The 17,591-nt window shown below is 34.3% G+C and overlaps 1 protein-coding gene across 1 annotated transcript; it reads left to right on the forward strand.

The window, feature by feature from the left end:
* Positions 1-13,983: 13,983 nt before the first annotated feature.
* LOC115971458 (MND1-interacting protein 1-like) lies at positions 13,984-17,354 on the forward strand. The gene is made up of 2 exons (XM_031091387.1): positions 13,984-15,898; positions 16,643-17,354. The coding sequence occupies exons 1-2, from the start codon at positions 14,195-14,197 to the stop codon at positions 17,159-17,161; spliced, it is 2,223 nt and encodes a 740-aa protein (XP_030947247.1). The 5' UTR covers positions 13,984-14,194; the 3' UTR covers positions 17,162-17,354.
* The last annotated feature ends 237 nt before the right edge of the window (positions 17,355-17,591 follow it).

Genomic DNA, 17,591 nt, shown 5'->3' on the forward strand with positions numbered 1-17,591 from the left:
TCTTTAAAAAAAAAAAAACATACTGCTTCCTGTAAGGTTTTTATTTTATTTTATTTATTTATTTTATTTATTTTAATTTGTGTATTAACTTTAACGTAATTAAAAAAAAAATCTAATAACAATCTAGCTAATAACGTTAACAATTTTTTTGGGATTAAGTATTAAAAAAAAAAAAAAAAAAACTAGTATGTAATTAGCCTAAACTTCTTGATTAGGTAACTTCAAGGTGTTTAGAGTATTTGATTTTTACTTGGACTCATTTTCTAGGTGGAGTATGTATATATATACACCGTTCGTTGGTGTAGTTTTTCATTCTCCAACTTATTGTACAGTTTTTTATTATTTAGACTTCCATTTTTCTACCTACAATCATGTAGGTATGTATTTTTTACTCTGATTTTTTATTATAATCAATTAAATTCGTTTTATGTATTTGTTGCCTTTTGTTTAAGCTAATTTCCTTAGGGGGTAATTTCCTTATGATCTAATTCATCTGTTAATGGTTTGATCTAATTTAATTATTTTGTTGTCCAATATATATGTAAGTTGTTGTAGTAAATTCCAATCATAGACTATTAAATTTACATACAATTTTGCAATCTATATGGTACTTTGTTTTTTTTTTTTTTTAACTTTGTTTAATTTTCTTCTTGATTTTTTTTTCTTCAGGTTTGTCAAAAAAGACTTCAAGCATCCTAAGAAAGGTTTGTAATCTAGATGTAGAACTTTGCAAATTTTTTTTTTAATTAGAACAAAGGTTTTATTCCTCGAATAGTTCTATCTCTAAAAATTGGCCAATTTTATGTTACTTTGTCTAAAGATTTTAATCATTAATATTGTTGTTAACAATACTGCAAATCACTTATATTGTAGATTCATTAGATATAAAATTCATATGTGAATAGTTTGATACATGTAACTACAAATGATATTATAGCACAATTGGTATGTTATAAGATAATTTTGTATTAAGGTGCTATCATTTTATATTTGATGGTTGTTATACCAATGCAATTTATTCTTTTAGTTATAATAATTATTTATTTGGTAATAATAATTATATATATTCTACAAGTTTTAACATAAAACTGTGCAACGCACAGGCCTTCAACTAGTATATATATATTTAAGCAAATACCAATTTTGTTTTTCATAAATAAGCATATATCAATTTAAGAGCAATAATGGATGGTAAAGTGAATACATGGCCATTAAATAATACTAGTATATAACCCGTGGATATGCATGGTACAATTAAAAACAATCATAATTACACACATATATGAGTTCAAAATTTCAAATTATACGTAGTGCCTCTCTCTCTCTCAAAAAAAAAAAATATATATATATATATATATAATTAGTGTAAGAATTACATGTTTTTTAAGTCATAGATGAGTTTTATTCTCTCTCTTTTTTATTTTAGTTTTTTTTTTTTTGGATATACACATGATTGTATTTTTTTTTTAATTGGATCTTTTTATGGTTTATTTATACTACATTTTTTTCTTTTTGCACAGTATTAACTCATCTAGATCAAAAAAAAAAAAAAAAAAATTAGATAGAACACATGGGGTAAAATTAGATAACAATTGGAATATAATTTAAAATCTAATCGAATTTTGTTAGCTTTCGCTTTAATTATATATATAGATTTAGAATACAAAAGATCAAAAAGAATGAATAAAAGATAACATTGAAACCAAAATAAAATAAAAGATTAGTGTTTAAGACGATCTAACATCCTCATTTTTTTTCACTACCAACATCTTCACTAATATTTGTACCAACATTGATACTAGCATTCCTAATCAGATTGCTATCCAACTTTGGCACATGAGTTGTAAGGCTATCAATCTCAAGCATCCCAGCTCATCCCAGCTCATCCATCTATGTCATTCCAATTATCTACTACAATATCCCACATATTTGTTGCTCTATGGTAGTCCTCCTCATTGTTGCACCATGACAGAAGTTAAAGATTAGAATGCCCATATATCAAATTCTTAGCACATGCAAGAGTTATTTTGTTTCTCAAATAAATAATAACAATTTAGTAAATATATTTGGAGCATATTGGGGTGGCATGACCAAATTCGTCCTCGCCCTATCTCGATGATCAAGGCAAAGATTTTGCCCCATCCTTGAGAGAGGGTAATATCACATTTTATGAGTCTTAAACACCAATGGGTTCACATACTATTAGTGTCTTATTACATGTAGTAGAAATATATAAATCTTTTTACCATCCCAACCTCATCATTTATTTGAAACGAGAAAAAACCTACGTGATTCTTATCTATCCCAAAAATTTTAAGAGAGATGATATGTTCACAACATTTTTACAACAAATCATTGGTGGTTAGTTGTTATTGGTTCAAATTTGAACCTAACACTAAGATTACTTTTTTGCTCCAACAATAACAACTAGTAATAATCTGTCACTTAGAATTTGTTGTGAAAATGTTGTGGACATATCATTTCTCAAATTTTAAATAATAAAAATAATGAATTTTGACTATATTATTCTAAGAGTTTCTGTGATAAACATTAAAAATTTAGAATATGTAGACATGCAATGAACAACAAAGCATGATTACTTTAATAAGAGATACTCAGGTAAACATAAAGAAACAAAAAAAGAGAGAGAGATAATTAATTGAAAGTGGATAGTTTCTTTGACGTCGAAGGTGACGGTTTTTTAATTTCTATGATGGCATTGACAAAGCAAATTTTTTTTGCATGGAATTAGAGCTTTTTAGAGGAGCCAAAGCAACCAATTTGAAAATGGTATTTGTGGGTTTTATTTATTTTTAATAATTTGATTTTTTTTTTATGAGAAATAGTAATTTGATAGTCGGGGAGGGTGGTGACTCTAATTATTTTCTCTATAAATATTAAAGAGCACAATTATGTACGAGTTGGTCGTTTTTTAAAACTCATCCATTTCCTTGTTTAAAAAGTCTTCTTTCTTGCAAGGCAATTAAGAAGAAGAAATTGCAAAACAGAAAATCTATAGTGGTTTTATATATTTTTCCTGAATTGGAAACAAATGATGGAGACAGAAAGTCTCACTTTGTTTTTTTTACCCCCCAAAGAGGCTGTTTTCAAAAATCATTATACCCAAACCATGTTCTAAATTTATACCCAAACCATTTTATGTGTTTTGTTGCCTCAATGATGTTTCAAAGGTGTTTTGTAATTCATTTTTCCATCATATTCTTCTTTTTCTTTTTTCTTTTTTTTTTGGGCAAATTACAACTTACTCATATGTGGTTTGGCTGAAATTTAAGTTGCCTATTTGTGGTTTAAAATTTGACATTTTACCTACCTGAGGTTTGATTGAAATTTAAATTGCCTATCTGTGATTTGAAATCCCATGATACAAGTGTTCCGCTAAATTCTTTTTTATCTTATTTGATCTTGTACTTTTATTTTTTTATTTTTTTATTTATTTTTTTGTGTTTTTGGAGGAGAGAGACATAAAAATGGAGCAAAATTACATATTTGGCCTTGTTTTTAATCGAAGTGGGTTATGGAAATCTAATTAAGCTAACCTCAGGGGGGGTAAAGTGTCAGATTTTAAATCACAGGTAGACAACTTAAATTTTAGCCAAACCATATATGAGTAAGTTGTAATTTTTTTTTCAGTGATAAAGCTAAAGACACACACACACACACATATTTGGCCTTGTTTTTAATCGAAGTGGGTTATGGAAATCTAATTAAGCTAACCTCAGGGGGGGGTAAAGTGTCAGATTTTAAATCACAGGTAGACAACTTAAATTTCAGCCAAACCATATATGGGTAAGTTGTAATTTTTTTTTCAGTGATAAAACTAAAGACACACAAACACACAAAAAAAAAAAAAAAAAACAATTTTTAAGAATAGGTTCCAAACTGAAACTAATTTCCCGTCCACCTCATTGATCTCATAAGATAACTGCCGTAAGCCCTAACGTTATATTGTGCATATTTCATCTAGATCTCTCCCTCTCTGATGAACTCTTGTGAATCCATTATGTCATCAGTGATGTATTGTAGGTCAAAAGGTCCTAGTGGTGAATAAGGTGATCTATGGTACAAGTTATCGAATTGAATTGTACTGCTTACTGCTTAGCAACCAAAATAAAATAAGTCACCCGATTGATATTTCCCTAAAAGAATAGTACTAATTATAAAAACTTAATAGTTAAGCTTAAGCATTAGTATTATATAGGATGCTGATATAATCATAGGACAATTACAGTACTGCAGATTCATTTTGCAAGACTGTTATAGTAAGGATAAGATTGATTCAACGACTTCATAATTTAATAATGTAGTATTTATCCTCTTTGCAAAAATAAAGATTTATGATTTTGTCATAATAGTTACACAGTTTGTGGGATTTATAAGGTTATTTTAACGGAGTAATCAGATTCCAGAGCTTAACGAGAACTATATAACCTGTAGAAATGCAAAGCAAAACGTCCTTTGTAATTTGACATGACTGATTATTGTTAACTTTCTTTCTTTTCTTTTTTTTGGATAGGAATTGTTAACTTATTTTGATATTAATTAGGAATATTCAAAAAATTGGAAGTTATATTTTTAGATTGTTTTAGAATATAATATAAATTAAATATTTAATAGGCCCAAACCCTCTACTTGCACAATATTCCCCATTACCGTGTGTTTGAATTTAATAATTGGAGAACATAATGTATTATACCTGTGGGGCCAAAGAACTTGACAACCCCGGCTCACTTTATACTAAGCCCAAGGCCCACGCCGAGGAGGAATAAATGCCCGAGGACGAATGAAGAAAGCCCAAATGGGCTAGAAACATCGCCGGGGACAATCTTGTTCTCGGCCAACCCAGATCTTAGAAAGGAAGAACGACACGCCATCGAAGGCAGCGTCCCAAAGTGTCCCAAGAAAAAGGACAAGTATCTTAGGACAGCCATGAGAGCATGGTGTAGGAACAATTCAAGGAGAAACTGTCACCTCCGCATTAAATGCCCACAACTAACGTTCTGGCCGCATTAATGAGGAAATGACCCCTAAACAATGCGGTCTTGGTTGCTATAACTTACAGAAGGTTTGGGAAGGTGGCTGATGGGACTAGTACTCGAATAGTGGCTTGCATGATCAACGGATGGATGACCAAGATCAATTGGAAAGGGATATATAATGAGAGAAATCCCCCAGGAAAAGGGGATCGGAAATGAGAGGGAGAAGACGGTAGCAATTTACATAATCTTGGAAATCTTTGTAATCAAGCACTGAAGAAAGAATAAAAATAATAAGCTCCTTGGAAGAAATGTCTGAGAACAGAATTTCATACTTTAGCCTATATCTTTGTTATTCAACCCATTCATAACTATGTCAAGTTGTTGTAACCCTCACTAAGGCCTAATTCTTAAACCCATTCTCTATAAATTTATTGTATTGGACTAGTTGGGCCTGAGTCCACTCCTCTAATAGAAGAAGTGCTCAATTCTAGTCCCTACAATTGGCGCCGTCTGTGGGGAGAACTTGTGTGTTAGTAAGGGCAACAATCAAGCATGGTAGGATCAGGCTCTCATTAAGCAGGCTCCCATCAGCCCGAACCGGTGAGATCCCAACAACAGGGTAACTTTTCCAACCCTGAGTGTGACCGAAATGAAGAGAATGGAAGGTTTCGAGAGGGAAGTGTACACACCACTTAAACCAGCAGAAGCCACTCTCGTGTGGCCAGTCACATGCTTCAGAGACAAAATAATAACCGGGCCATGCAACCAAAAGAGGTTAGGAGTCACGTATCCCAGAGACAGAACGATAAGCATACCATGCAGCGAGAGATAGACGATTTGAAGAGAAAACTGCGCCATGCACAACGAAGGCGATCTCATTTTAGCCCTGACATGCCCTTCGGTGATGAGAGCGATGATGACTATAGGCAAAGATCGAGAACTCCTTCAAGTGAGACCTTTTCTCACGAAGAAGAGTACTACTGAAGGCATAAACGTAAAAGCCCGTCTCTTAGGGGCTTGGGAAACGATGCCATGAGCAGGGCACTGGATCAACTCTTCAAATCACCTTTCACACGCCGCATAGAAGGGGCTACACTTCCTCGACGATTCCAGTAGCCAACTTTTGCCATTTATAATGGCAAAACGGACCCCGTGGAGCATGTGAGTCAGTTTAACTAAAAAATGGCTGTCCATTCTAAAGACGAGGCGCTGATGTGCAAAGTTTTCCCATCTAGCTTGGGACTAGTGGCGATGAGGTGGTTCAATGGCTTAAAGACGAATTCCATAGATTCTTATAGGCAGCTAACCCAAGCCTTTGGCTCCCGTTTCGTTACAAACAGCAGAGCTCCTCGGCCCTTGAGTGCTTTATTGTCGTTATCCATGCAGGAAGGAGAAACTCTAAAGGTCTACTCGGACAGATATTGGGAGATGTATAATGAAATGGACGACAATTTTGACGATGTCACCATCAGCACCTTAAAAAATAGTTTCCCAGCCGAGCACGACTTGAGGAAGTCTCTGACTGGCAAGCCTGCCACCAGTGTGCGCCAACTAATGGATCGGATCGATAAGTATAAGCGAGTAGAAGAAGACCAGCTGCAAGGTAAGGAAGAAGGAGGAGGTCTGGACCGAGGAGACGATGGTTGCGATTGGGTGGAAGATGACATGGTCTGAGCAGGCTGAGGTTGGGGTGGAGGAGGAGGAAGTTTGGATTGGGGTCGCCCAAGTCACCAGAGGGATCCTCGGATTGATCAACTTGGTTGAATGCACCAAATTCTTCCTTGGACGGACCCAAATCACCCTCAGCCTCCGCTGCTTGATGGGATGAAGAAGGGCCTACCAACGGGATGCCTTTTGGGACAGGAGATCCTTCGGGAAGCAAAAACCTGTGTTCTGCTAAGGTGATTTTGTGAAGCCGAGGATCGTTAGCTTTGATCACGTGCTTTGGAGCAGGGAATGATTTCTAGATGGGATCGTACCCGAGGATCTTGTGAGCGGCCTTGACTTAGTTGTCAGCTTCGTTTACAAGGACCTCCGCCTTGAGAATAGTTTCTAAATCTCCCCGGTTGACCAAGTGAAAGTGTCTTTCAAAGGCGTGTGGATCTGCAAAAAAAAAAAAAAAAGCATGTTCATATTAGCAATCGAATAATGCAAGTTATGATAGCACAAAAGATTAACCCTCTCCTACTCTAAATACCCCACCTGGTTCCCCCTCCTCTATTGGACAATGAAGGCCGTCGTGCCACTCCCTAGACACAATGAGAAAGTCCTTATTTAACCCCTTGCTAGTCTCGGGGAGGCACTGAATAAGCTGAACCTTATCATCCCTCGTCTTCATATAATAGGATTTACCCTTTAGGTGTTGGAGGTTGTAGCACTAGTTTACATCGTGATGGGATGGGTTAACCTCAACTCCATTTTCTCGTTTAAGGCGTCCACACCCCAGGATCCTAAACACGTTGGCGGCGCACTGAGTGGGAGCTAATCGGAAATGCCTAAGGTAATCCCTCATCACCGGCCCTATAGGGATTCTCATACCACCTTCTATGAAGGCGATTATGGGAATCACCACTTCACCCTCTTGCCTCCTAAAATGCCACTCCCCTTCTTCACAGTATCTCAAACCTACATTACGGGGTATCCTATAATCGGCGACGAATTTTTCCGTTGCCTCTTCGGACTCAACCAACTTTTTTAATTTACCCATCCCTAGAAACGACTAAGAGACTCAGGGAAGAAACTTAGAAGAGAGAAAACGCGAGTTAGAGAGAGAAGAAAACTTATGGAAATGAGGAAAAGCTCCTTGGGCAGGCTTTTTATGCTGAAAAGAGATGTGAGTTTGGCTGGAGAGTTGACCGAACACAGGATGTGTGCGCAAGAACTCTTGAGTGTAAAAGTAAAGAAGCAGATCGGTTAAAATGGGTATTTATACCTCCAATTAAAAATAATTGTGCGGGTTTTCCAGCCCATAAAGTTAAAGAAATCCCCACCGTTAGATTACCATCACGCCGTTGAACGTGGGGAGCACAGAGCCACCAGAATTTAATGAGGACGCGCTCCGTATACCGAGGCGCCAAGAACATGCCTTAGACAAGTGAAAAAGCTCTGGTGCTGATGGAGGACAAGACTTGACAAGCCATGATAAAGGCCTGAGGATACCAAAATCCTCCTCTCTGTCTGAGGAGCTAGACAGCAGGATTTTGAGGGGCTATTGTGGAACCAAAGAACTTGACGACCTCGGCCCACTTTATATTAAGCCCAAGGCCTACACCGAGGAGGAATAAATGCCCGAGGAGGAATGAAGAAAGCCCAAATGGGCTAGAAACATCGTCGAGGACTCGGCCAACCCAAATCCTAGAAGAGAAGAACGACATGCCATCGAAGGTAGCCTCCCAGAGCATCCCAAGAAAAAGGACAAGTACCGTAGGACAGCCATGAGAGCATGGTGTAGGAACAATTCAAGGAGAAACTGTCACCTCCGCATTAAATGCCCACAACTAATGTTCTGGCTGCATTAATGAGGAAATGACCCATGAACAATGCGGTCTTGGTTGCTGCAACTCACAGAAGGTTTGAGAAGGTGGCTGATGGGACAAGCACTCGAGTAGTGGCTTGCATGATCAACAGATGGAGGGCCAAGATCGACTGGAAAGGGATATATAATGAGAGAAATCTCCCAGGAAAAGGGGATTGGAAATGAGAGGGAGAAGACGGTAGCAATTTACATGATCTTGGAAACCTTTGTAATCAAGCACTGAAGAAAGAATAAAAATAATAAGCACCTCGGAAGAAATGTCCGAGGACAGAATTTCATACTTTAGCCTACGTCCTTATTATTCAACCCACTCATAACTATGTCAAGTTGTTGTAACCCTCACTAAGGCCTAGTTCTTAAACCCATTCTCTATAAATTTATTGTATTGGACTAGTTGGGCCTGAGTCCACTCCTCTAATAGAAGAAGTGCTCAATCCCAGTCCCTACAATACCTAACAAAATTTTACATAAAATTTAGTCTTTCATGTCTATTACTCACATGATGCACCTATAAATATAGGTTTATATGTACACTTAGAATTACTTCCACTCTTTTTTTAAACTTCTTCTCAACATTGAAAATAGTATTGAAAATAGTATATATATCAAGTTACATTTAACTTTAAACAATGTTACCCAAATTTTTTATTGAATTAATATTTTGAAAATCCCACAATTGGATTATATGATTTTTATGTTTTATCATACCAAATATCATACCAATCAAATATTTATTATTCGATCTATAAACTCATCTTTTATAAATAATTTTAATACACAAAAAATTGAAATATAAATATGTTATAGATGAGATAGTTTTGATTTATGATAATCTTGAATTTTGCAAGCATATAGGTTATAAGAAGAAAAAAAATGTAATATAACAATGAATTTTTGTCAAAATTCACATCTAAGAAAAATGAATGACATAACATTGCTTAGTAGACACTTTTTACCCACCACTAGGCCAAATGATTAAATTTTATTTGAAGACATTTAGCTTGATAAGAGAGGGCCATGTAGGAAGACTTTACTAGTAGGATTGACAAATCAAAAATGTTTTAGAGGCTGTTTGGTAGGGTGTTTTGAGCAACAATTTTCAGTATTTAAACAACATTACATGTATTTTCACATGCTTTTTCACCCACACGTATTTCCAAAAAATACAAACGTTACTAGAACAACATTACCAAAACGGCCCCTTAATTAAAGGTTAGAGCCAAAAAAAAGAAAGAAAGTAGCATTAATCAATTGGAGGCAACACATCATTGCAAAGAGTGACAATTACTTCGAGCATTACTTCAAGTGAGACACATGCTAAGCACATGAAAGCAAAAGTAACTTTTTTTTATTTTTTATTTTTATAAAGAAGGTAAGGCAACAGTAGTCTTGGAAGTGATTAATTAAAAGAGGTTACCCAGTCTTAATACTCATAGGTTACTTATTTAATTAGGCATTCATCTTGTTTTTTGAGAAACAAACACACACACACAAGAGAGAGGGAAAATAGTTCTAACACAAAGGCATTCATCTTGTTAAGTAGGCATTTACTTTTCCTACAATATATATTACTTTGAGTAGGTTTAATAACTTATGCTTGGTGAATTAGACTTTGTAATCTAGGCATTTCCTCATTCTCATTTTTAACATGTGCATCTCACAAAAAGTCCTATTAAGCCAAACCCCAGACCTAAACCTTTGAAATCATATATCCACTTAGAGTCAATCTGAACCACTTCGGCTGACATGTAATAAAAAAAAAGGACCAAATTTAATATATAAAAATTGGTTTCTACTCAAACACTGACCATTTTTTTTTTCACCGCTCACAATCAGACACTTCAGTATGATGTGAAATTGGGTGTCTTTATAATTCTTTTTGACTCTTTTTTAATTCTTTAAGCACCAATTCAAAATTACAAAAAAAAAAAAAAAAAAAAAACTTTAAACAAAACGCTTCATTTGTTTCGACATTAACATTTTTTAGAAAATGAATAATTTTCTAAAAGTTTTTTCCCTAAAAAACTGTATTTTTTTTATTTATATTTAGTAATAATCTTAAAATGAGTTAGAAAACTATTTTTTGATTTTTTTTTATTTTATTTAGCTTGATGTGAGATAAAGTTGTTTTTTAGAAAATTTTAGTGTAAAACAATTTTATCTCACATTAAGTTAAATAAGAGAAGTTACGTTAAGCTAAATAAGAGAAGTCAAAAGATAGTTTTTCCTTGAACTTTTTTTTTTTTTTTTCTTGATATTGCCAAAGGCCTTGTAACTGAATTGGCACCTCCCCATGTACAAATTGCTCGGGGTCTAGGAAGGAAAGAGTTCGAGTTGCGAAATTAGCAACATGTTGTAATTATTTCTCAAAAAAAGAAAAAAGAAAAAAGGAAAACATGAAAAATTATGCTCACATAAAATTTTCTATAAAAACAAATGGAGCTTCAAAATATTTAATGCTACTCCTCAACTGCCACCGGATGTTCAAGGAATATAGGGAGGCCACGGAATTTTCTAAAAGAATCTTCCATAATCTTTTACATTATGTCGGGGTTTATGAACTCATAAAAGATTTGTTTTTTTTTTTTTTTTTTTTGAGAAGAATAAAATATAATATATGATATAAGTGATTAATGCAATATTTGATTAAAGTTAGGATCTTCAATGCAGAATTTTGTTATTGCTGACCATCGCTTTCGACTCAAGAAAAAAAAAAGCTTTATTTTTGTTAAATCTTTGCATGATTCTGTAATATTGATCAGCCGAATATCAGTAGAAGTCTATCATAATTAATTTTTCAAAGATGTCATAGTTGAATCAGTCAAATTAGAGGTACATTTTTAAATTTTTATTATTTTAGTAACTAAGTATAGGATTTGACCCTATAGTATCCTTCAACGTTCTTAACTATAATAATTACTCCTCATTATCACTTCAAGACATTAATTGATTTTTTTTAATAGGTTAGATTCAAATCAAGGCAGAGATAATTTTTTTTTTTTTTTTTTTTATCAATTAAGCTAATTAAACCTATGTAAAGCATGTAAAGCTAGGTCATTACCACAACCAAAAAAAAGAGAGATTAAATTTAGGTGTATATGAAATATGGTTTTTTTTTTAAAAAACTTGTGGCCCAGACTATCATATGTGTTTTGAATCTTGATTGAAATCGATTCTAAAGAGAACAACATCTAAGTACTGTACTTAAATTATAAGTTTTATTTATCAACAAATAGAACCTGCAGGTTTTTTTTTTTTTTTTTTGGTAGTGTTATTAACCTGCCAGGTTTTAGGGGGGAACACAGACTCATGTCTTATTTTGTAATACTATGGGCCAAATAAATTATTAGTCGGGTTCCCTGTAAATTAAAGTAAAAATGAGCTCAGTTTAAAATTAAACTAACTGATTGCAAATTAAGTATTCGTTTGGATTGGACGTCTGCATTTATAAGTTTGCGTTTTCTGGTTTTTTTTTTTTTTTTTTTCATGTATTTTAGGGAGTAATGCGGCTACTGTTCATGAACAGTAGTCGCAAATATTGACTTTTCCGTGTACGGATCCATAAATTTCACTTTTCAGTAACTTTTTCATTAAACATAGGTCTCACGATATTATTCACACATTTAAAAATTATTTTATTATAGTATTTTCAATTTTAATTTTCAATTTCAATAAAAATAAACTCAATCCAAACATACCCTAAGATGCAAATTGCAACTATTGGGTTACTACTTAAATCCATTGTTCCTTTGGGAAAGTGACGGTCAAAACATTGATATCAGGAAGTGACAAATAATCAACGTCAATCAATTTTCCTAGGACTGACTATTGAGGCACAGCCTTCTTCAGAATTATTACTCCTACCGAAAATGCAAGATTAAGCTGGCACGGAAAGTTTTATAGAACATGGGTAGATTTTTTTTTCTTTTTTAATTTAATTTTTTTTAAATTTAATCTTATTTTTATGTTTTATGAATAAGGATAAGTTAATTAAATTAAGAGTATTTTTGAAATAAAAAAATAATAACTAATTTTTTGAATTTTCTTAATATATAAAATAGAGAAAAAAAAAAAAAAAACCGAATGAGAGTGTAGATAAGAAACAAGGGCATGTTTCTATATACAGGTGTGATACACATGATGAATTGATGATACGACAATTTCCAAAAATTAGGATACAATACAATAGAATACATGTATTAATTAATTAATTATTTTATTTTATATATATATATATATATTTGAGGAAGATATATATAACTAATCATATATCAAATTTTTTTTTTTAATTATAAATAAGCATATATCAATTTAAGAGCAATAATGGATGGTAAAGTGAATACATGACCATTAAATAATACTAGTTTATAACCCATGCATATGCATAGTACAATTAAAAATAATCACAATTACACACATATATGAGTTCAAAATTTCAAATTATACTGATTTCCTCTCTCAAAAAAAAAAAAAGTAAAAAGAAAAAAACTTAGTGTAAGAAGTACACATATTTTTAAGTCATGGATGAGTTTTATTCTTTCTCTCTTTTTTATTTTAGTTTTTTTTGGATATACACATGAGTTTACTCTTATTTTTTTTAATTGGATCTTTTCATGGTTTATTTATACTAGATTCTTCTTCTTTTGCACGACATTAACTCATCTAGATCAAATTTTTTTTTTTTTTAAAACTTAGATAGGATACATGGGGTAAAATTAGACAACAATTGGAATCTAATTTAAAATCTAATAGAATATTTTTTAGCTTTTGCTCCAATTATATATATATATATATATATATATATATATATATATTTAGAATGCAAAAGATCAAAAAGAGTCATTTTATTTCTCAAATAAATAATAACAATTTAGTAAATATATTTGGAGCATATTGGGGTGGAATGACCAAATTCATCCTCACCCTACCTCAATGATCAAGGCAAAGATTTTGCCCCATCCTTGAGAGAGGGTAATATCACATTTTATGAGTCTTATACACCAATGGGTTGACATACTATGAGTGTCTTGTTACATGTAGTAGAAATATATAATTCTTTTTACCATTTCCACCTTATCATTTTTTTTTGAAATGAGAAAAATCTACATGGGACAAAACGAGATGAAATAGCTGTTAGTCTATAAATATGTAAATTTTAATTAACCCCTCACTATTTTTGGTCATGTTTGCTCACAATAAGAATTTTTTTTTTGTTTTGAGAAGAAAAAAGTTGGGATTATTTAGTTATTTTTAATCAAGTTGGGCTTAAATTAAACTCAAAACAACCCCCCAAAAGAAAAAGAAAAAAAAGAAAAAGAAAGAACAGTGTTTTAAATGTTGCACTAGGCCCATTATATCCTCAGAAAATACATTTAGCCCAAACCAAACCGCATCTTCATGATTTGTCAGCTATCCATTTTGTCTTTCACTTTTATAAGACACATACACACACATGCTTTCTTTCTCTCTGTTTCAGAATTTCGTCTCAGCGAAACACTCCAAAATCAAACGCCGATCCTCATCAAAAATCCAGTGGTGAGTCTCTCTTCTCTTCTCTAGGCCCATAAAAAAATTTCATTCTTTTTCTTCATCTCAATAAAAATACTATCAGATATCAATCAATCAATCAAACAATCTCTATTTTTTACAATTCGTATATAACATGGGTTGCACTGTAAGAGAGAAGCACATGCGAGCGAATCGTAGGACCCGATCGCTTAAACCCGAATTTGATCCCTGTGCTTACATAGATAGAGCATCAATCTCGAAATCTATATTTGATTCGGGTATTAAATCATTGAAATATCATCTGGGTCATCTGGGTCTCAAGGATTCGACCCAGAACCACAATTCTTGTAATAACAACCCCAATACCCAAGAAGATAACGGGTGGGGTTACTGCACTGAGGAACAATTAGAGGAAATTCTGTTGAAAAACTTGGAGTTTTTGTATAATGAAGCTATATCTAAGCTTGTTGCATTGGGTTATGATGAGGATGTTGCCCTCAAAGCCATATTGCGAAACGGGTATTGCTATGGGGGCATGGATGTATTGACAAACATATTGCATAACTCTTTGGCTTATTTGAATTGTAGTGTTAGTAGTAATTGTGGTGCTGGTGGTGGTGATTGTGATGGTGATGGTGATGGGAATTCAGATGAGTCTGAACCCGTTTTCACTGATTTGAGACAGTTGGAGGAGTACTCCCTTGCGGGTATGGTTTCTTTGTTGCAACAGGTTAAACCGCATTTGAGTAAGGGTGATGCCATGTGGTGTTTGCTTATGAGTGATCTTCATGTGGGTCGGGCGAGTAGTATTGAAATCCCGGTGCTTCCTTCAAATATGAGCAATGGGTGTGTTAGTAGTAGTAGTAGTAGTACTATGGTGTCTAGTGCTGTTGAGAGTGTTGGTAGTCATTCGGTTGGTGTTGTGACCCCGGCGCTTTGTAGGTTTCATGGTGGCTGGGGTTTTGGGAGTGGGGGAGGGTCAGAGTTTCCAGTTAATGGGTTTTTTACGTGTGGGGCAGAGGTGACTTTGCAGAGAGATATTGACTGTCCAAAAAGGTTTAACCTTTCTCCTTCGATGAAGTCATTGTTGAAAAGGAATGTTGCCATGTTTGCTGCTGGTTTCAGGGCAAACTCAAAACAGTTGCAGCCACGGTCTCAAGCTTGTCCGAGTGCTTTGTCACGTGGGGGTGCCCAGGCTGTATTGGGGGCTGAAGTTCCAGTTGAGCAGAGTCAGGAGTCTTTGTGTTTGAAGAACCAAGAGGTTGTAAACTCAGTTATGAGTAAATTCCGTGATCTGAAACTTGATGAGAGTTGGGATTCTGTGGCAGAAGATCAGAAGGATGAGATGATAGTGACTCTGCTTCATCAGGTTAAGGATTTTGAGAGACAAGTGAAGGAGCGGAAGGAGTGGGCTCACCAGAAGGCAATGCAAGCTGCAAGAAAGCTTTGCCATGATCTGAATGAGCTTAAGATGTTGAGAATGGAAAGGGAGGAGACTCAAAGGTTGAAGAAAGGGAAACAGACTCTTGAGGACTCAACCATGAAGAGACTATCAGAGATGGAGAATGCTTTGAGAAAGGCTAGTGGTCAAGTGGACCGGGCAAATGCAGCTGTGAGACGACTTGAGACTGAGAATGCAGAACTCAGAGCTGAAAAGGAGGCTTCGAAATTAAGTGCATCAGAGTCAGTTACGACATGTTTGGAGGTTGCAAAGAGGGAGAAGAAGTGCCTGAAGAAGCTTTTAGCTTGGGAAAAACAGAAAAGTAAGTTGCAGGAGGAGATTGAAGATGAGAAAGAAAAGATTAAGGAATTGCAGCAACAGCTGGTTCGGATCAAACAGGCTCAGAAAGAATTTGAGGTGTGTTAAGAATATTAATTTACCTCTGTATTAACACACACACACGCGCACACACACGCAAACTCTCATGTCTATTTACATGGGTCATTTGCTTATGATATGGAAATAGAAGTGGGAGGCCAACTCAAAAGCTCCCTTGCTATGATGATTTGTGCAAAAAAGCCATGATGTAAGATATATAGATGATCAATGTAATATGGGTTGAGGATAACAAATGAGGAACCAGTTTAGACTTGGCAGTCAGTTGATGCAAAATGTTGCATAAAAGTATAATTTGTTAGATTGCAAAATGTTGCCTTATCTGTAGGATCAATTAATTATTCTGTGAGAGAAAGCAGTTCTTTTTTTGGGGTAAATGTTATATATGATTACAAATCAGATGAATTAACAATAAAATTATTTGGAGTTCATGGTCACTTACTCTTTTAACTTTGCTTTTGGCTTACTGTACTGAATTTCTGTTTACCACACTCGTCCGCATTCATCTAATTGTCTGTGTACCTTAAGCTCAATTTTTCACGTTCTATTTTTATTGGATTCATCACCGTTATTTTTCTTTGCATCCACAACTGTCTCCACAGCTTTTGTAGCAACTTATAAGTTCCCCTGAATTCTTGTGTGTTAATCTTAAACAATCAATGTATTCTATCATATACATGCTGTACTCACTATTGCACCAATTATTTTTTTATGATAAGTACTTATTAGTGAACCAATTATGCCTGTGCAATTTTCTTATTACAGCTAAAGTGGAGGCAGGAGTTGAATGCCAAAGAACTAGCCTCAGCACAAGTGGAGGAGGAACGACGCTCCAAGGAAGCAGCTGAGGCTAGTAACAAAAGGAAACTTGAGGCTTTGCGCCTAAAGATAGAAATAGACTTCCAGCGGCACAAGGATGATCTTCAAAGACTTGAGCAAGAACTTTCACATCTAAGAGCGTCTTCTCAATTCACTGAGTCGCACCATGCATCAGATACAGTGTCCACAGAACACAATGAGGGCATAAAACCACAAGGAGAATCCATTGCTAAGCTGCTTCATGAATTATATTGTTTGGAGGATTCTTCAGAGCAAGAAGTCAATGGTGATCGGGAATGCATAATTTGTACGAAAGATGAAGCCTCTATTGTTTTCTTGCCGTGTGCTCACCAAGTTCTATGTGCTAATTGCAGTGATAACTATGAGAAAAAGGGTAAAGCTACTTGTCCAAGCTGCAGGGTTCCGATTGAACAAAGAATCCGTGTTTTTGGTGCAAGTTCATAGTTTATTCGGTTTGAGTTGTGATTTGAAAATGGAAAATAATTGTAAGAGCATTACAAAAAGGAACATCTTTGCATGCTTGTTTCTTTATTTTTCTTCTTGTAATTTTTTGGGTGCTATATAGGTGGTTACACTTGTAACCTTTCAAAAATGGGCAATAAATTCTATGTTGTGTGGTTCGGCATTTTACAATCAATCTCATTAGTCATTACTTACACCATGATTAATTTTACATTTCTCATGATATATATTAGTTTTTGAAAAAAAAAAAATCATATGTAAATGAACATGGAAATTTAAACCTATATTGTTTTCCTTTTAAATTCGTTCAACAAGATAGTTTGAATCAATCTCTTATTACATGACGTACTATATTTAAGGGTGGTCATAAAATTGGGGATGTTATCAAGCTAAGTTGAGTGTTGATATATTT

The sequence above is a fragment of the Quercus lobata genome, chromosome 12, assembly GCF_001633185.2.
Source record: "Quercus lobata isolate SW786 chromosome 12, ValleyOak3.0 Primary Assembly, whole genome shotgun sequence".
NCBI classification, from domain to species: domain Eukaryota; kingdom Viridiplantae; phylum Streptophyta; class Magnoliopsida; order Fagales; family Fagaceae; genus Quercus; species Quercus lobata.